The 15,481-nt window shown below is 43.6% G+C and overlaps 1 protein-coding gene across 5 annotated transcripts in view; it reads right to left on the bottom strand.

The window, feature by feature from the left end:
- LOC141074240 (uncharacterized) overlaps positions 1-15,481 on the bottom strand; it is a 64,941-nt gene that overhangs the window by 6,186 nt on the left and 43,274 nt on the right. For all 5 annotated transcript variants that reach the window (XM_073561842.1, XM_073561841.1, XM_073561843.1 and 2 more), the window contains 5 exons: positions 8,620-8,679; positions 3,089-3,266; positions 2,863-2,985; positions 2,656-2,779; positions 1,044-2,574 (listed from right to left, as the gene is read on the bottom strand). In XM_073561842.1, coding sequence (XP_073417943.1) covers positions 1,044-2,574; positions 2,656-2,779; positions 2,863-2,985; positions 3,089-3,184 — 1,874 coding nt within the window. In that variant the 5' untranslated portion in view covers positions 3,185-3,266; positions 8,620-8,679. The remainder of the gene's footprint in view (positions 1-1,043; positions 2,575-2,655; positions 2,780-2,862; positions 2,986-3,088; positions 3,267-8,619; positions 8,680-15,481) is intronic.

The following is a 15,481-nucleotide window of genomic DNA, read 5'->3' as shown; positions in this document are numbered from 1 at the left end:
CTGTTGAACAATGATGGATAAAAAACAGTCAGTACAGACCGTTGTAAGTGTCCTTACCACCCTCCAGAAAAGGAAACTCGGATGAAGAACAAGCCACACTTTATGGTGATATGCAAGTGATGACTCTTGTAAGTTGTGGGAGAGATGGAATCATTCTAATATTGTGCTATGAAAACTGTCATATGTGGCCCTTGTGAGAGTAAAATTATGGCCGGGATCACACATGCGAGGAATACGGCTGAGTCTAACATGTTAATACCCGGCACTGCCACCGGCACTCGGGAGCGGAATGTGTGGGCCGCATAGCAATACATGGAGCTACACGCTCTGCTCCCGAGTGCCGGTGGCAATGCCGGGTATTAACATGCGAGACTCGCCGTATTCCTCGCATGTGTGATCCCGGCCTAAGGGGAAAAATTGGATTTAAATGCACATAAAATGTTAAAGGGTAACTCTCGTTTTTAGTTTTGCTTTTCATAGTAGATCAATGGTAAAGAGAAGAAACAAACTTTGTAATAAGTCTTAGAGAGAAATCGGATTCTTTTGGACTGATTTTTCACTCTCAATTCATGAGTAAAATCAATATTCAAGGGAATCTGTCAGTAGGTTTTGTTACGTAATGATGTAGTGACAGAGACCCCGATTCCAGTGATGTGTCAGTTGCAGTTGTGATAGAATCAGAAACCGGAATGTTAAGCCCCGTAAATCCACGCTCACACCAGGGATTGGCAGCTTTCTCTGTAAAATGTATATAGACAGAAAGCTGCTAATCAGTGCTGGGGGTGGGATTGAACAGAGGAGATGGCAAGGAAGCACAAGACCTGTAATGATAACCTCCTACTGATACAACACTGATTGCATTGAAACAACAAAACACAGCCAAGTAACTGACACATCCCAGTAATCAGGGTCTCCGCTCCTACCTAATGGCGCTCTAAAAGACAGTTACACTTTAAGTTTTTAGCGAAAATTTGATTTGACAGAGAACTTTTGAGTTCCTGCCCTTGAAAAGAAAAAAGAAAAAAAAAAAAGTAAATATTTACTGATGAACAGATTGATGCCGAAGAAGCTCGGAGTTGCATGAAAATCCCTTTCCACACTCAGGGCAATATTGCAGTCTATCTCCAGTGTGAATCCTTTGATGCCTCACGAGAGCAGATTTAAAGGAGAAGCATTTTCCGCACTCAGTACATGTGTACGGTTTCTGTCCCGAGTGAACAGTCATATGCCTAGAAAGCTCCGATTTGCAAGCAAAGCCTTTCCCGCATGCAGAACACATCAGTGCTACGTCTCCTCGGTGGACGACCCTCTGATGCTTAGAAAGCCCTGACTTTCTCATAAAGAGCTTGCCGCAATCAGGGCACATCAGAGGATTGCTCTTGAAGTGGCCTTTCTGATGCTGTAGAAAATGTTCACTGCTATAGAAGCATTCGCCACATATAGAACAAGAGAATAATTTATTTTGGCTTCCGAAATGCTTGTAGTCAGTTAGGTTGGAGTCTCCTCCTGAACTATCTCCAGCATCAGGCCCAGTTTCTGAAGTGTCACCAGCTTCGGAATGTACCTTTTGGTGTAATATGAGATGAGCATTTGAAATAAAAGTTTTACCACATGTGGGACAGTCGTAAAGCCTCTGGAATGCATGTGTCTTCTGATGCGTGACTAGTCCTGAATGGCTGTAGAATCCTCGGCCACATATTGAACAGGAATATGGTTTCTTGATATGAATTTGGTGGTGGGTGACAAGTTCAGTTGTATTGCTGAAACATAATCCACAGATGCGACATTTAAATTCGTCTTTTCCACCAATATGTGGTTTTGGAATGGGTTTACGACTAATGGATTTCCTCCCGTTTAGTCCTGAACACTTGCTTTCTTTAATGTGACTCCGTTGATGGATCTCCAAATCTGACTGAGATGGAAGACACGTTCCACATTCGCAGCAGATAAAAGATGGAGAGTCTGGATGTTCTACTAAATGGTTAAGGATTTTTGTAGCAGGTTTGTCACACTGTGAGCCATTGTACTTTTTATCATCTTTATCATGTTGTGCTTGGACGCTAGAAGCTTGATGCAAGATTTTACCAGAATTTTTGGGACTCTCCAAGACAGCTTGATACCTCACTTTTGCATTATCAGACCAATCACAATCTCCTGTGACATCAGAATGGGTTGGGGAGTGATCTGGGATGGTAATAATATCAATAACCTGATGATTCTTCCCTTCAGTTGACACCAATTTTCTAGTTATAGACGTAGATGGAGATTGTATGGTATGATCAACTGGTATATAAATGTCAGCATCTATGATTTCCTCTTCTTCACACCCCAAAACGTCTATGTTAAGAGTACAGGCTGAATATTGTTGCATATGGTCTGTGGGTTTGTAAATCGCTGTGCCCGATATGTCTTCATTTTCGTCGCACAAGATGATTTCTTCATGTACATTATTTAACAAAATATTTGGTTTTGAAGCACATATTGAGAGGTCTGCAGGTGAGTGAAGATCAGAACAGTCTGTTGGGGAATCAGAGATGACATGTTCTTCTGGGAAGTCCTCGACATTTTTTTGACCTGTTTAAAAGAAATAGATTTGAAATAAAACTTATAAAATGATATCAGATCCCGATTACTAACCCTTACAATATCAATTACCCAATGTGGTGGGGAGGCAGAGGGTCTCTGCCATTACATCTTGGTATAGATCTTGGTGTCTTTCTAAATACTCCCACTCTTCCATGGAGAAATACAAAGCAACATCATGACATCTTAGAGGAACCTAAAATACAATGATACCTTCATTGTCCAGATCCTTCCATTAATGATACTACATAAATTCCCAGCGTTCCCAGTAGTGCTCACCTCTCCAGTCAGCAAATGAACAATCATGTTGGTCAGGTCTAAGATTTCCTGATAGTTGTTTTTCTTCTTTCTTCTAGAGTGAGGTAAATGATCCCCCAAGGTCTTCTTCTCAATAACATATTCCTATAAATTTAGTGTCAAAATTGTTACTCCTCCATATGAAAAGCCATGATTTACATAGAAAATGTATGCAAAATGTAAACACAATTGTGGAAGCATTTCTCACCCCTCCAGTTAACAAGTAGATCATCCTCAAGGTCAGACTTAATAAAGTCTCAGTCATTTCATCTCCGTCTTTCTCCATCTTAAACTTGGCAGACATATGCTATGGTTGGACAGAACAGATGCAGAGGTTTCTTCACACAGCCTACGTTTATTAGAAACACATTTCCTGCAGATTGACCCTGTTAAAAAAAAAAAAAAAAGAAGAAGAGGAAAAAAGTGTAAGTGACAGGGAAAACAGTGGGCTAGTACTTCAACGGGGCAAATGTGTAGTTTAAGGCTGCTGTGGCTGCAACACAACTCAAAAAAACAAAAAGATACAATGGTGCTCTGTAAGTGGCAAGAAATACACACATCTTTACTAACCATATACAGGTCAGGCCCTTAGTGTTTTTTAGTGTAAATACAAAACAAAATGTTAGCTTCCCTGCCCAGACAAGGCAACTTCTTCTGATGAGACCCTACATTAAACAAGTTAATCTCCCTTAGTGTATATACACACACACACAAACACACACACACAATAGGCCCAATTTATCAAAGTTTTTATGCCCAAAATGTGGTGTAAAAACATTGAAAAGTCACAAAATTTGGGCGCAAATTGAAGTTGCACCAAAATGTAGCGCCTTTTGTCGTTTTCACACCAATTTCCCCCAGCTCCACTGAAATGGACATAACTGTGGCAGGGCGGGGGGAAAAGACTTCCAGAAGACATCCTACTCACCCCTCCAGCGTGCACTCGCAGCATCTCGTTGGTGCCGGCTTCCAGCAACTCTTCCTGTGCAGAGCGATAATATGGCACTGCTCATTAAGGTATTGAATATGCACACGGCTCCACTCCCATAGGCGTTCAGGGAATATTCATTACCTTAATGAGCGGTGTCATGTAATTGCTCTGCACAGGAAGAGTTGCTGGAAGCCTGCATCAATGAGATGCTGCGAGGGTGAGTAGGATGTTTGGTTTTTTTTGTAATATGAAGCATGCATACCAGGACAGGATGGTTAAGCCACGCATACCAGGACAGGGATGAGGGGACAATGCATACCCGGCTTATACTTGAGTCAATAAGCTTTACCCAGTTTTCCGTGGCAAAATTAGGTGCCTCGGCTTATACTCGAGTATATATGATATTGGTATTTTGAAAGCAAATGGTGGTCATATCAAATATTGATTTTAGATTGCTCTTTTGTGCATGCACTTTGCATTTTGTTAATTGATAACATGAACAATTTTGTTTTAGAAAGAATTCTTACTTTGAAGATAGATGACAACAGGCAATAGAGCAGTAAAATATATGAAAGATGTATAGGCTGTCCTAATAAGTATAAAAAGAAGGATATGCAATGCTCTGATAAATGTTGGAGGTGTAGGACTCATATTTGGTCAGCATGTCCTGTTCTCAACAAACTCTGGAGACCAATTTTTGACCTTTTTAATAGACTCTCTGGTACAAATCTACAAAATTCCTGAAAAGCAGCATTACTCTCTGTTCTCCTGATTTCTATTTCATCTATCAAAAAAAGACTCTTTCCAAAATTTCTGACACCAACAAGTCAAGTCATTCATAGAAATTAAGGCTATGTGCACATGATGTGGATTTGTTGCGTTTCCGCAGCGTTTTTTTCTGCGCGGAAATGCACCAAAACCGCAAAGGATTACTAAAGCAAGGTTAATCAATGAGAATCCAGAATTGGTGTGCACATGATGCAGAAAATTCCGTCTCTTTGCAGCATTTTATTTTCTGCAGCATGTCAGTTCTTTTTGCGGATCTACAGCGTTTTTCACCCATTGACTTCCATTGAGGCACTCAAATCTGAAGAAAATACGCAGGTGTATAAAGGTTTGAGAATTTGCTGCGGATTTCCTGCTTATTTGGTGCAGATTTGATGCCAAAAACGCAGCAGATTTGTCAAAGGAAATAATGTCAGAAGGAGGAAGAGTGTGGGCAAAGAATCTAGAATAGAGCTTATAATCAGCAATGGACGCTGGACTTGAAAATGACATCTTTTTTTAAAATAATATATATATTATATATATATATATATATATATATATATATATATATCTTTGTTTAACAAATCTGCAAACAAAGCCACAAATTCGCATGTAAATCCGCATAAAAAAAGCATGCAATCCGCACAAAAACATGTGGGATTTCCACTGTGTTTTCTGCCAAGACATGCAGAAACCGCACAGAAATTTCCACAAGCAAATCCGCAACGTGCGCACATAGCCTGAAGGTCATCCACACCTCCCTGTAAGTTACAATGGGTTGAATCTGTGTACTTCTTAATACGCATGGAAGATTTAACCCTTAGTGACAGAGCCAATGTGGTACTTAATGAAGGGCCAATTTTTACAATTCTGACCACTGTCACTTTATGAGACTATAGCTCTGGAACGCTTCAGCTGATCCCACTGATTCTGAGAATGTTTTCACGTGACATACTGTAATTCATGTTAGTGCCAAAATTTCTACGCTATAACTTGCGCTTATGTAAGAAAAAGACAAAAATTTGGCGACAATTTTGAAAATTTTGCAAATTTTTGTACCCTTAATCAGAGAGCCATATCGCACAAAATCTTAAATAAATAACACTACTCATGTGTCTACTTTACATCAGCACAATTTTGGAAACAGAATTTTTTTTGATAGGACGTTATAAGGGTTAAAAGTTGACCAGCTATTTCTCATTATTCCAACAAAATTTACAAAACCATTTTTTTTTTTTAGAGACCACATCACATTTGAAGTGAGTTTGGGGGGTCAGTATAACAGAAAATACCTGAACGTGACACCATTCTAAAAACTGTACCCCACAAGGCCTCATAACCACATTCAAGAAGTTTATTAACCCTTCAGGTGCTTCATGAGAACTAAAGCAATGTGGACGGAAAAAAATGAACATTTTACTTTTTTCACAAAAATTTAGTTTGGAACCAAATTTCTTTATTTTCACAAGGGTATCAGGAGAAAATACACCACAAAATTTGTTGGGCAATTTCTCCTGAGTATGCCGATACCCCATATGTGGGGGAAAGCCACTTTTTGGGTGCATAGCAGGGCTCAGAAGGGAAGGAGAACCGTTTGACTTTTTAAGTGCAAAGTTGGTTGGAATCAATGGCGGGCGCCATGTCGCATTTGGAGACCCCCTGATATACCTAAACAGTGGAAACCCCCCCAACTCTAACTCCAAGCCCAACACAGCCCTAACCCCAAGCTCACACCCTTAACCCTAATCCCAATCCCAACACCACAACCCCAACCCTAACTATAACCACAACCATAACCATAGCAAACCCTAACCCTAGATATAACCCCAACCCTAGCTATAACCCCAACTCTAACCCTAATGGAAAAATCGAAATAATAATAAAAAAAGTATTATGTTTGCCTAAAGGGGTGATAAAGGGGGGTTGATTTACTATTTTTTTTTTCTATTTTGATCACTGTGATAGGGTCCATCAGAGTGATCAAAATGAACCAATAGGAAAAATTTCCTATTGTTACCGGGTGCAGATCTCGGTGGGCGCACTGCATCCAACATTTTCTTCCCGGAAGAAGACGCCAACGGCTGGGGCACATCACCGGGGGATGCTGGAGGGTTCAGGCACACCAGGGGTACTGAGGGGAGAAGGGAGCTCGGGGGACCCCATGTTTCTCTACTGTGATGTGCTAGATCACATCAGAGGAATCATAGAATGGTAGAGTTGGAAGGGACCTCCTGGGTCATCTGGTCCAACCCCCTGCTCAAAGCAGGATTCACTAAATCATCCCAGACAGATGAGAAAAATTAAATGGGAAATTAGACTTATTTTTTTTTGCGGTCGCTGTTATTCCATGAATAACGGTGATCGCAACACTGGGTGACATTAAAAAACGACTCGAATCATGTTCTCTGGGGTCTCAGCTACCCCCGATAGCCGAGCCTCCGGAGAAATTCCGATGTTGGAAGGTGCTATACACTTATCTCTCAGCGTCGTTAAAAGGCGTATCGGCAGTCGTTAAAGGGTTAATAATTTCAGATGATTGGTTCCGTTCTGGGTTCTATGAATATATGAGGGCTTGCTTACGTTGATCTTCCTTTAGGAGCTCTCCTGACTTGAGACCCAGTTAACCACTTAATGGTGAATTTAGTGAATTACATAAGCCTTTTGATGTTTGAGTTTGTTTATTCTCCTACTGTGATTCTCTCACGTGTTTCCCATGCCCCCACTTCCTTATGTGTGTAATTGTTCAAGGTATATACCTATTTTTCATGATATATCTTATAACATCTGAAACTACAGTGTGTTATTAAAATACCAATCCATCATTTCTTTTTATTGCACCGCTGTAGTTGTGCTCTAAATGTAAGTCCCCTGCGCCATCTTATACGCATCTTCTGCTGCCTTCATCGGTTTCCCCACCACTCCGTCTCCCGTGAAAAGTGACCTGCCGGCAATCCAGTGTATGCTGGAGGGGCGTCGGAGGTCACTTTTCAATACAAGTCTATGAGAGCTTGTGAGCATAGCTTCTGACTTCCGGCTGACAGAAGCTGCGCTCATAAGATGGTGCCGCAGGACCGGAGCAGTGCTGGAAAACGTGGAAGACGCAGGAGAGTAAGTATGTAACCAGGGACAGAGGGCTTAAATTTAAAACATCATTCCAGAGCTAAAAAAAACCACTAGAGTGGTGCTTTAAGTAGACTGGGAAAGTAATTATATGTTATTATATTCTACTTTGCAAATGTTGATGTTTTCCCATGTGACTTACTTATCTGTTAAAGGGGTTGTCCGGGCTTTTCACATAATCTCAGTACATATCTGGGCTGCAGAATGGTGACAATAAGTAATTTACCTTCTGTCACCAGTTTGCAGGGTTTTCTACATGAGAACTGGTCGTTTCCTCCTACTCTACTAAAAACCTGCCCTCTATAGCAACAACCCCACCCTCCATAGCAACAAGCCCTCCCCGTCCGTGTAATCATGGAGTGGCCCAGAATACAGGACAATTTTCCCTCCTCACTAGTTTCACTTTCCATAGATCACTGTTCAGCATGTGTCTGGGGGAGGAGCAGCTGGGTGGTCTGCTCTCTGCACTGAGGCTGCTGGAGGGGAAGAATTCGTTACTGTGTGATGAGGGCTGCAACGGGGAGGGCCTGTAGCTATGGAGGGTGGGGTTGTTGCTATAGAGGGCAGGTTTTTAGTGGAGTAGGAGGAAACGACCAGTTCTCATTTCAATGCCAGAACACAGAAAAATGACTTATTGTCACCATTCTGCAGCCCAGATATGCAATGAGATTATGTGAAAAGCCCGGACAACCCCTTTAATGATTGTTATCTGATAAATAAAAACGTACTGAATCATAAATAGAAATACCGTATATGAAATGTTATAGAAGACAGTCACAGAGTAATAATTTGCTATATGGGGACGTATATAAAATGTTATGTCATAAAAGCCGTATACAGAGCAGAATATGGGATCTCACATCGTACAAAGGGTATCCAGAAAGGTAGATTTGGGATGTGTCTAATGAAAATGTACTCACCAATATTGCTGTTTGCTGTAGTCTTAAGGCAGCACAGAAGGGTTATATTTCATATGACTCCTATTGAACAGAAGAATATAAGATTATTATTTATACAGCATCATTGATTCCATGGTGCTGTACATGAGAAGGGGTTACATACAAATTACAGGTATCACTTGCAGTAAACAAACTAAAAATGACAGATTGGTACAGAGGGAAGAGGACCCTGCCCTTGCTGGCTTACATTCCACAGGATGGTGGGGAAGGAGACAGTAGGTTGGGGGGTTGTGGCAGCTCCGGTGTTGGTGAGGCGGTAGCTCTGGTTAGTGGTGAGGAGGCAGCGGGGTCATTGCAAGCTTTCTTGAAGAGGTGGGTTTTCAGGTTCCGTCTGAAGGATCTGAATGTGGTTGATCGTTGCACGTGTTGGGGCACAGAATTCCAGAGGATGGAGGAAATTCGGGAGAAGAGTTGGAGGCCGTTGGGTAAGGAGCGAATAAGTGTGGAGAAGAGAAGGAGGTCTTGGGAGGACTGGAGATTAAGTGAGGAAAGATATTGCGAGATTAGTTCAGAGATATATGGAGGAGACAGGTTATGGATGGCTTTGTAGGTCAGTATTAGCAAAATGAACTGGATACGCTGAGGGAATGGAAGCTAGTGAAGACATTTGCAGAGGGGAGAAGTGGAGGAGTAGCAAGGAGAGAGATTAATTAATCGGACAGGAGAGTTAAGGATGGACTGGAGAGGTGCGAGGGTGTTAAGCAGGAAGGCCACAGAAAAGGATGTTGCAGTAAATCGAGGCGGGAGATCAGGGCATGCACAAGCATTTTTTGTAAATCAAGGGTTGAGGAAAGGACGGATTCTGGAAATATTTTTGAACTGGAGGAGACAGGAGGTGGAAAGAGCTTGGATGTGCGGTTTGAAGGACAGGGCAGAATCAAAGGTTACTCCGAGGCAGCAGACTTCTGGTACGGGGGAAAGCGTGATGTCATTAATTGTGATAGATAGATCAGGTAAGGAAGATCTGTGAGATGGAGGAAAGATGATGAGTTCAGATTTGTCTAGATTGAGTTTGAGGAAGCGAGAGGAGAAGGAGGTTACGACTGATAGACACTCCGGGATTCTGGACAGCAGAGAGGTGACGTTTGCACCAGAGAGGTAGATCTGAGTGTCGTCAGCATAAAGGTGGTACTGGAATCCATGGGACTTTATGAGTTGTCCCAGGCCAAATGTATAGATTGAGAAAAGTAGGAGTCCTAGAACAGAGCCTTGGGGGACTCCAACAGAGAGAGGGTAGGATGAGGAGGTAGTGTGGGAGTGGGAGACGCTGAATGTGCGGTTGGAAAGGTACGAGGAGATCCAGGATAGGGTGAGGTCTTTGATGCCAAAGGAGGAGAGGATCTGTAGTAGGAGGCAGTGGTCAACTGTGTCGAAAGCAGAGGACAGGTGTAGAAGGAGGAGTATAGAGTATTGGCCGATAGCTTTGGCTGTAAGTAGGTCATTAGTAATTTTGGTCAGGGCAGTCTCATTGGAATGATGGGGACGGAAACCAGATTGTAGATTGTCAAAGAGCAAGTTAGATGAGAGGTGGGAAGAAAGTTCAGCGTGGACGTGCTGCTCCAGGAGTTTGGAAGCGAAAGGAAGCAGCCAGTGTCGGACTGGGGTGCCAAGGGCCCACCAGTAACATTGACTTTAAGGGGCCCACCTTTCACCTGCATACAAATATTACACTCCCCTCATTCACAAATGTACATATATCTCTAAATAAAAATTTAGGTAGGTTGGTTAAGAATCTCTCTCTCTACCTCTGTTCCTTTAGATTTCATGCACTGAGCGGCTTCAGCGGATCCGTCCAGAAAACTGATCAGGTTCATCCGTTTGCTCCAAAGCGGAAACGGATCCGTTATTTCACAACTTGACGGTTTGCAACTGACATCAAATAACTGAAGTGTGAAACAGGCCTTAGCATTCTGCATGTTGTCCTAGATAGCACATCTAGTCATGAGGGCAGCCATCTCCTGATTCTGGAGGAGGTGACCACTCACCAACCAGAGTTTTCCTGTCTGGCATAGACTGGTGATAACCGCCCAGTCTCTGCCAGACCATCCCACTCCTTCTGCAGCCTCCCTGTGCAACAGTGAGACCAAACTGTTTGGCTGCAGCATTTACAATTTGGTCAGAGCAGACATCCACCCTGACAGAATATTGATCAGCTGCAGCCATGTCACATTACCCTCCGCCAACAGCAGTGCAGACATTGCTAGAACGGTGTCACTGCTGGAGAGGAGTATTCATTATTTGCATTTTAACTAGGATCCTAAAATGATTATGGGAACCTGTCATGCCAGATAATGCTATTTACCTGCAGGTATGGGGTTAATCTGCAGGTAAATAGCTATAGGCTATGTGGCCACGATCTGGACGTTGCTTCCAAAGTGCCGCCATCTATTGAACGCAGGTGAATCCGCATGTGATCACTGAACTGTGAGGATTCACCGCGTCTAATACGTTCTATTGGTGAAATTTCTGTTATGGAGGCTTGCTTCTCCGCAAGACAAATTGACATGCTGTGGTCCTGAATGACACGCCACATGTCAGAGTCAGTGTGTGATCCATGGATGTCTGTGGACGCATAGTGTACATGGGATTTCTTGGAATCCCTGCCACTATGCTGTAACATCTGGACGATGCGGTTTTGACGCTGGGCTGCACAAGTACGTAGTGTTCAACCCACAGTTATTCCTGGTTGTCTGCACGTACCCTTAAGAAAGCCATTCAGCTGCTACAATGACAGCCCAGCAACCGGGAAGAAATTAATTTTATTCCTACCGGCAGCAGCTGACATTCAGTCGGGGGCATTTATGCACACTTTATCCAAGTACAGTTTATCAAAGTACTGGCAGTTAAAACATGGCAGTTAGACAGGGCAGGAGACAGGTAAGACATTTATATACATCTACTCTCTGTACATTTGGAGTACAACAAATATATACCATATGCATTTGTGTAATTTTAATCCTGGCCGCTGCATACACACAAATCCACCGCCCTGGCATTAACTCTCTACACTCCATCCACATTGGCCCCTCGCTTCTTTCCTCTCCTATGTATAGCACTCATGCTCTTTTCACGTTGTTAAATTGCACAGATCCAGTCAGTCCCACCATTCAACATCAGAGATGCTCTCACAAATCACTTAACCATCTGCTCACTCTTTCTATCCTCCTTCTCCTAGTCGCAGGAGACATTGCTCCCAACCCTGGTCCCCCATGTTATAGAGAGTCAAACCCCCCGACTGCTACACTTAGAAACCCCTCTAATCTTATTAATATTCCCTGCTTGCCATCTGTCTCTCTTAATTGTGCACTTTGGAATTCTCGCTCAGTGTGTAACAAACTCTCCTTCATTCATGACTTTTTCCTTTCTAATTCTCTTAACCTCCTGGCTCTTACTGAAACCTGGATCCAGCAGTCAGACACTACCGCTGCTGCTGCTCTTTCATACGGGGGGCTTCACTTCTCTCATATCCCAAGATCAGACAGTAGAGCTGGTGGAGGCGTTGGTCTGCTCCTATCACCAAAATGTACCTTTCAGGTTATCCCTCAAGTACACTCACTTGTCTTCCCTTCTTTTGAGGTCCATGTCGTCAGACTCTACACCCCCTTCTCCATGCGAGTGGTGGTGGTGTATCGTCCTCCCGGCCCCTCCCATCAGTTCCTGGATCATTTTGCCACTTGGCTTCCACATTTTCTCTCCTGTGACATCCCTACCCTCATCATGGGAGATTTCAACATCCCCATTGCTCTTCCCCTCTCACCATCTGCTACTCACCTTTTATCTCTAACCTCCTCGTTTGGCCTTTCGCAGCTTACTAATTCTCCAACGCATGAAGACGGAAACTCCCTCGACTTGGTCTTCTCTCGGCTTTGTGCAGTGGATGATTTTGCAAACTCCCCTCTCCCGCTCTCTGACCACAATCTTCTTTCATTCTCTATCAAGAACTGCCAGGCTGCTCAGGTCACCCCCACTGTCCAGACTTATAGAAACATACAGGCCATTAACACCCAGAAACTTATGAAGAACTTGCAGTCTTCATTGGCCCCTATCTCCTCCCTCTCATGTCCTGATTCTGCATTGAAGCATTACAATGAAACACTTCAAACTGCCCTGGATGAATTTGCACCCCCTATAAATAGAACACCACAACGCAGACGGCGACAACCCTGGCACACGGTGCAAACACGTTTCCTGCAGCGGTGCTCCAGGTGCGCCGAACGTCTGTGGAGAAAATCCAATCTACCCGAAGATTTCATCCATTTTAAGTTTATGCTTAGAACATACAACACTGCCCTTCACCTCTCAAAACAAACCTATTTCAACACCCTCATCACCTCACTGTCCAATAACCCGAAACGTCTCTTTGACACTTTTCATTCTCTACTCAATCCAAGAGTACAGGCCCCAACCACGGAGCTCCGAGCTGACGATCTGGCCAATTACTTCAAAGAAAAAATTGACCAGATCCGACAGGAAATTATCTCCCAATCACCTCATACCATGCACTGTCCTCCCTCCCCCACTGCATCTAACTCACTCTCTGATTTTGAACCAGTCACAGAAGAAGAAGTAAGCAGGCTCCTTGCATCTTCTCGCCCAACTACTTGCACCAGTGACCCATTTCTGTCACAGCTCCTCCAGTCCCTTTCCCCTGCTGTCACCCCTCACCTAACTAAAATATTTAACCTCTCTCTCTCTTCTGGTATTTTTCCCTCCTCATTTAAGCATGCCATCATACATCCACTACTTAAAAAAACCATCCCTCGACCAAAACTGTGCCGCTAACTATAGACCTGTCTCTAATCTTCCCTTCATCTCTAAACTCCTGGAACGCCTGGTCCACTCCCATCTTATCCGCTATCTCTCAGAAAACTCTCTTCTCGACCCTCTCCAATCCGGTTTCCGCTCTTTACACTCCACTGAAACTGCCCTCACTAAAGTCTCTAATGATCTGCTAACAGCTAAATCAAATGGTCACTACTCCATGCTAATTCTCTTGGATCTCTCTGCAGCATTCGACACTGTGGATCATCAGCTCCTCCTCACTATGCTCCGTTCCATTGGCCTCAAGGATACCGTTCTCTCCTGGTTCTCCTCCTATCTCTCCAACCGCTCCTTTACTGTATCTTTTGCCAGTTCCTCCTCCTCTCATCTTCCCCTTACTGTTGGGGTCCCCCAAGGATCGGTTCTAGGCCCCCTCCTCTTCTCCTTGTACACTGCCCCTATTGGTCAAACAATCAGTAGATTTGGTTTCCAGTACCATCTCTATGCTGATGACACCCAATTATACGCTTCTTCTCCTGACATCACGCCAGCCTTTCTAGAAAACACCGGCGATTGTCTAAACGCTGTGTCTAATATCATGTCCTCACTATATCTGAAACTGAACCTGTCAAAGACTGAACTCCTGGTGTTTCCTCCCTCTACTAATGTACCTATACCCGACATTGCCATTTCTGTGTGTGGTTCCACTATTACTCCCCAGCAACAGGCCCGCTGTCTTGGGGTCATACTTGATTCCGAGCTTTCCATTGCCCCCCACATTCGATCACTGGCTCGCTCTTGTCATCTGCACCTCAAAAACATTTCTAGAATTTGACCTTTTCTTACCTTTGACTCTGCAAAAACTCTTACTGTTTCTCTTATTCATTCTCGTCTCGACTATTGTAACTCTCTTCTAATCGGTCTCCCTCTTACCAAACTCTCCCCTCTCCAATCTGTCTTGAATGCTGCAGCCAGGATCATATTCCTCACCAATCGTTACACCGATGCCTCTACCTTGTGCCAGTCATTACACTGGCTACCCATCCACTCCAGAATTCAGTATAAACTTATTACCCTCACTCACAAAGCCCTCCATGGCTCAGCACCACCCTACATCTCCTCCCTTGTTTCAGTATACCACCCTACCCGTGCCCTCCGTTCTGCTGATGACCTGAGGTTAGCATCCTCAATAGTCAGAACCTCCCACTCCCGTCTCCAAGACTTTACACGTGCCGCGCCAATTCTTTGGAATGCACTTCCCAGGTCAATACGATTAGTCCCCAATCCCCACAATTTTAAGCGTGTCCTGAAAACGCATTTATTCAGACTGGCCTATCGCCTCAACACATTAACCTAATCTATCCCTGTGTGGCAGAGCCAAAAGTCTTACCATAACCAGGTTCCCCGCATCATTCTCCCACATGCTTTATGCATCCATTAGCCCTCTGTGTTTGTACTGTTACACACTTAACATTATGACTGGTCCATACAATCAGGGTAACTGTTACCACCCACCTTTCGTGTCTACCTCTTTCCTCATAGACTGTAAGCTTGCGAGCAGGGCCCTCACTCCTCTTGGTATCTGTTATGCTCTATGTGATTATTGTTATGCTGTAATGTCTATTGTCTGTACCAATCCCCTCTGAAATGTAAAGTGCTGCGGAATATGTCGGCGCTATAAAAATAAAATTTATTATTATTACTCAGTACATGGTGAGCGGCAGACGTAAGCAGTACAGCCAGGTGTGTACTGACGCACTGCAAAGCAAGCTGTCAAAGCACTGGGACATGCTTACATCCGCCGCTCACCATGTAATGAGCGCTGACTGTAGCTGTGTCTCAGCCTGAGGCTGCCGGGAGGATTAAAGTTCATTTCGTCCCATAGCTGAGCTCTCAATGCAGCTGCACAATACTATTAACCTGCAGACCAAACCTTTATCTGCAGGTTAATAGCGTTTACACATTATGACTGTCATTTCTATACATGTGCCTTGTTTAAAGAGGTTGTCCAGGCTTGGGGCTCAAGTCTACAGTTACTCTAACAGTGTATGCATTGTCACGA

The sequence above is a fragment of the Dendrobates tinctorius genome, unplaced genomic scaffold (genome assembly GCF_039654945.1).
Source record: "Dendrobates tinctorius isolate UK_male_01 unplaced genomic scaffold, ASM3965494v1 ptg000331l, whole genome shotgun sequence".
NCBI lineage: Eukaryota > Metazoa > Chordata > Amphibia > Anura > Dendrobatidae > Dendrobates > Dendrobates tinctorius.
The sequence above is the reverse complement of the archived record's forward strand: the minus strand, read 5'-3'. Positions and strand labels throughout refer to the sequence as shown.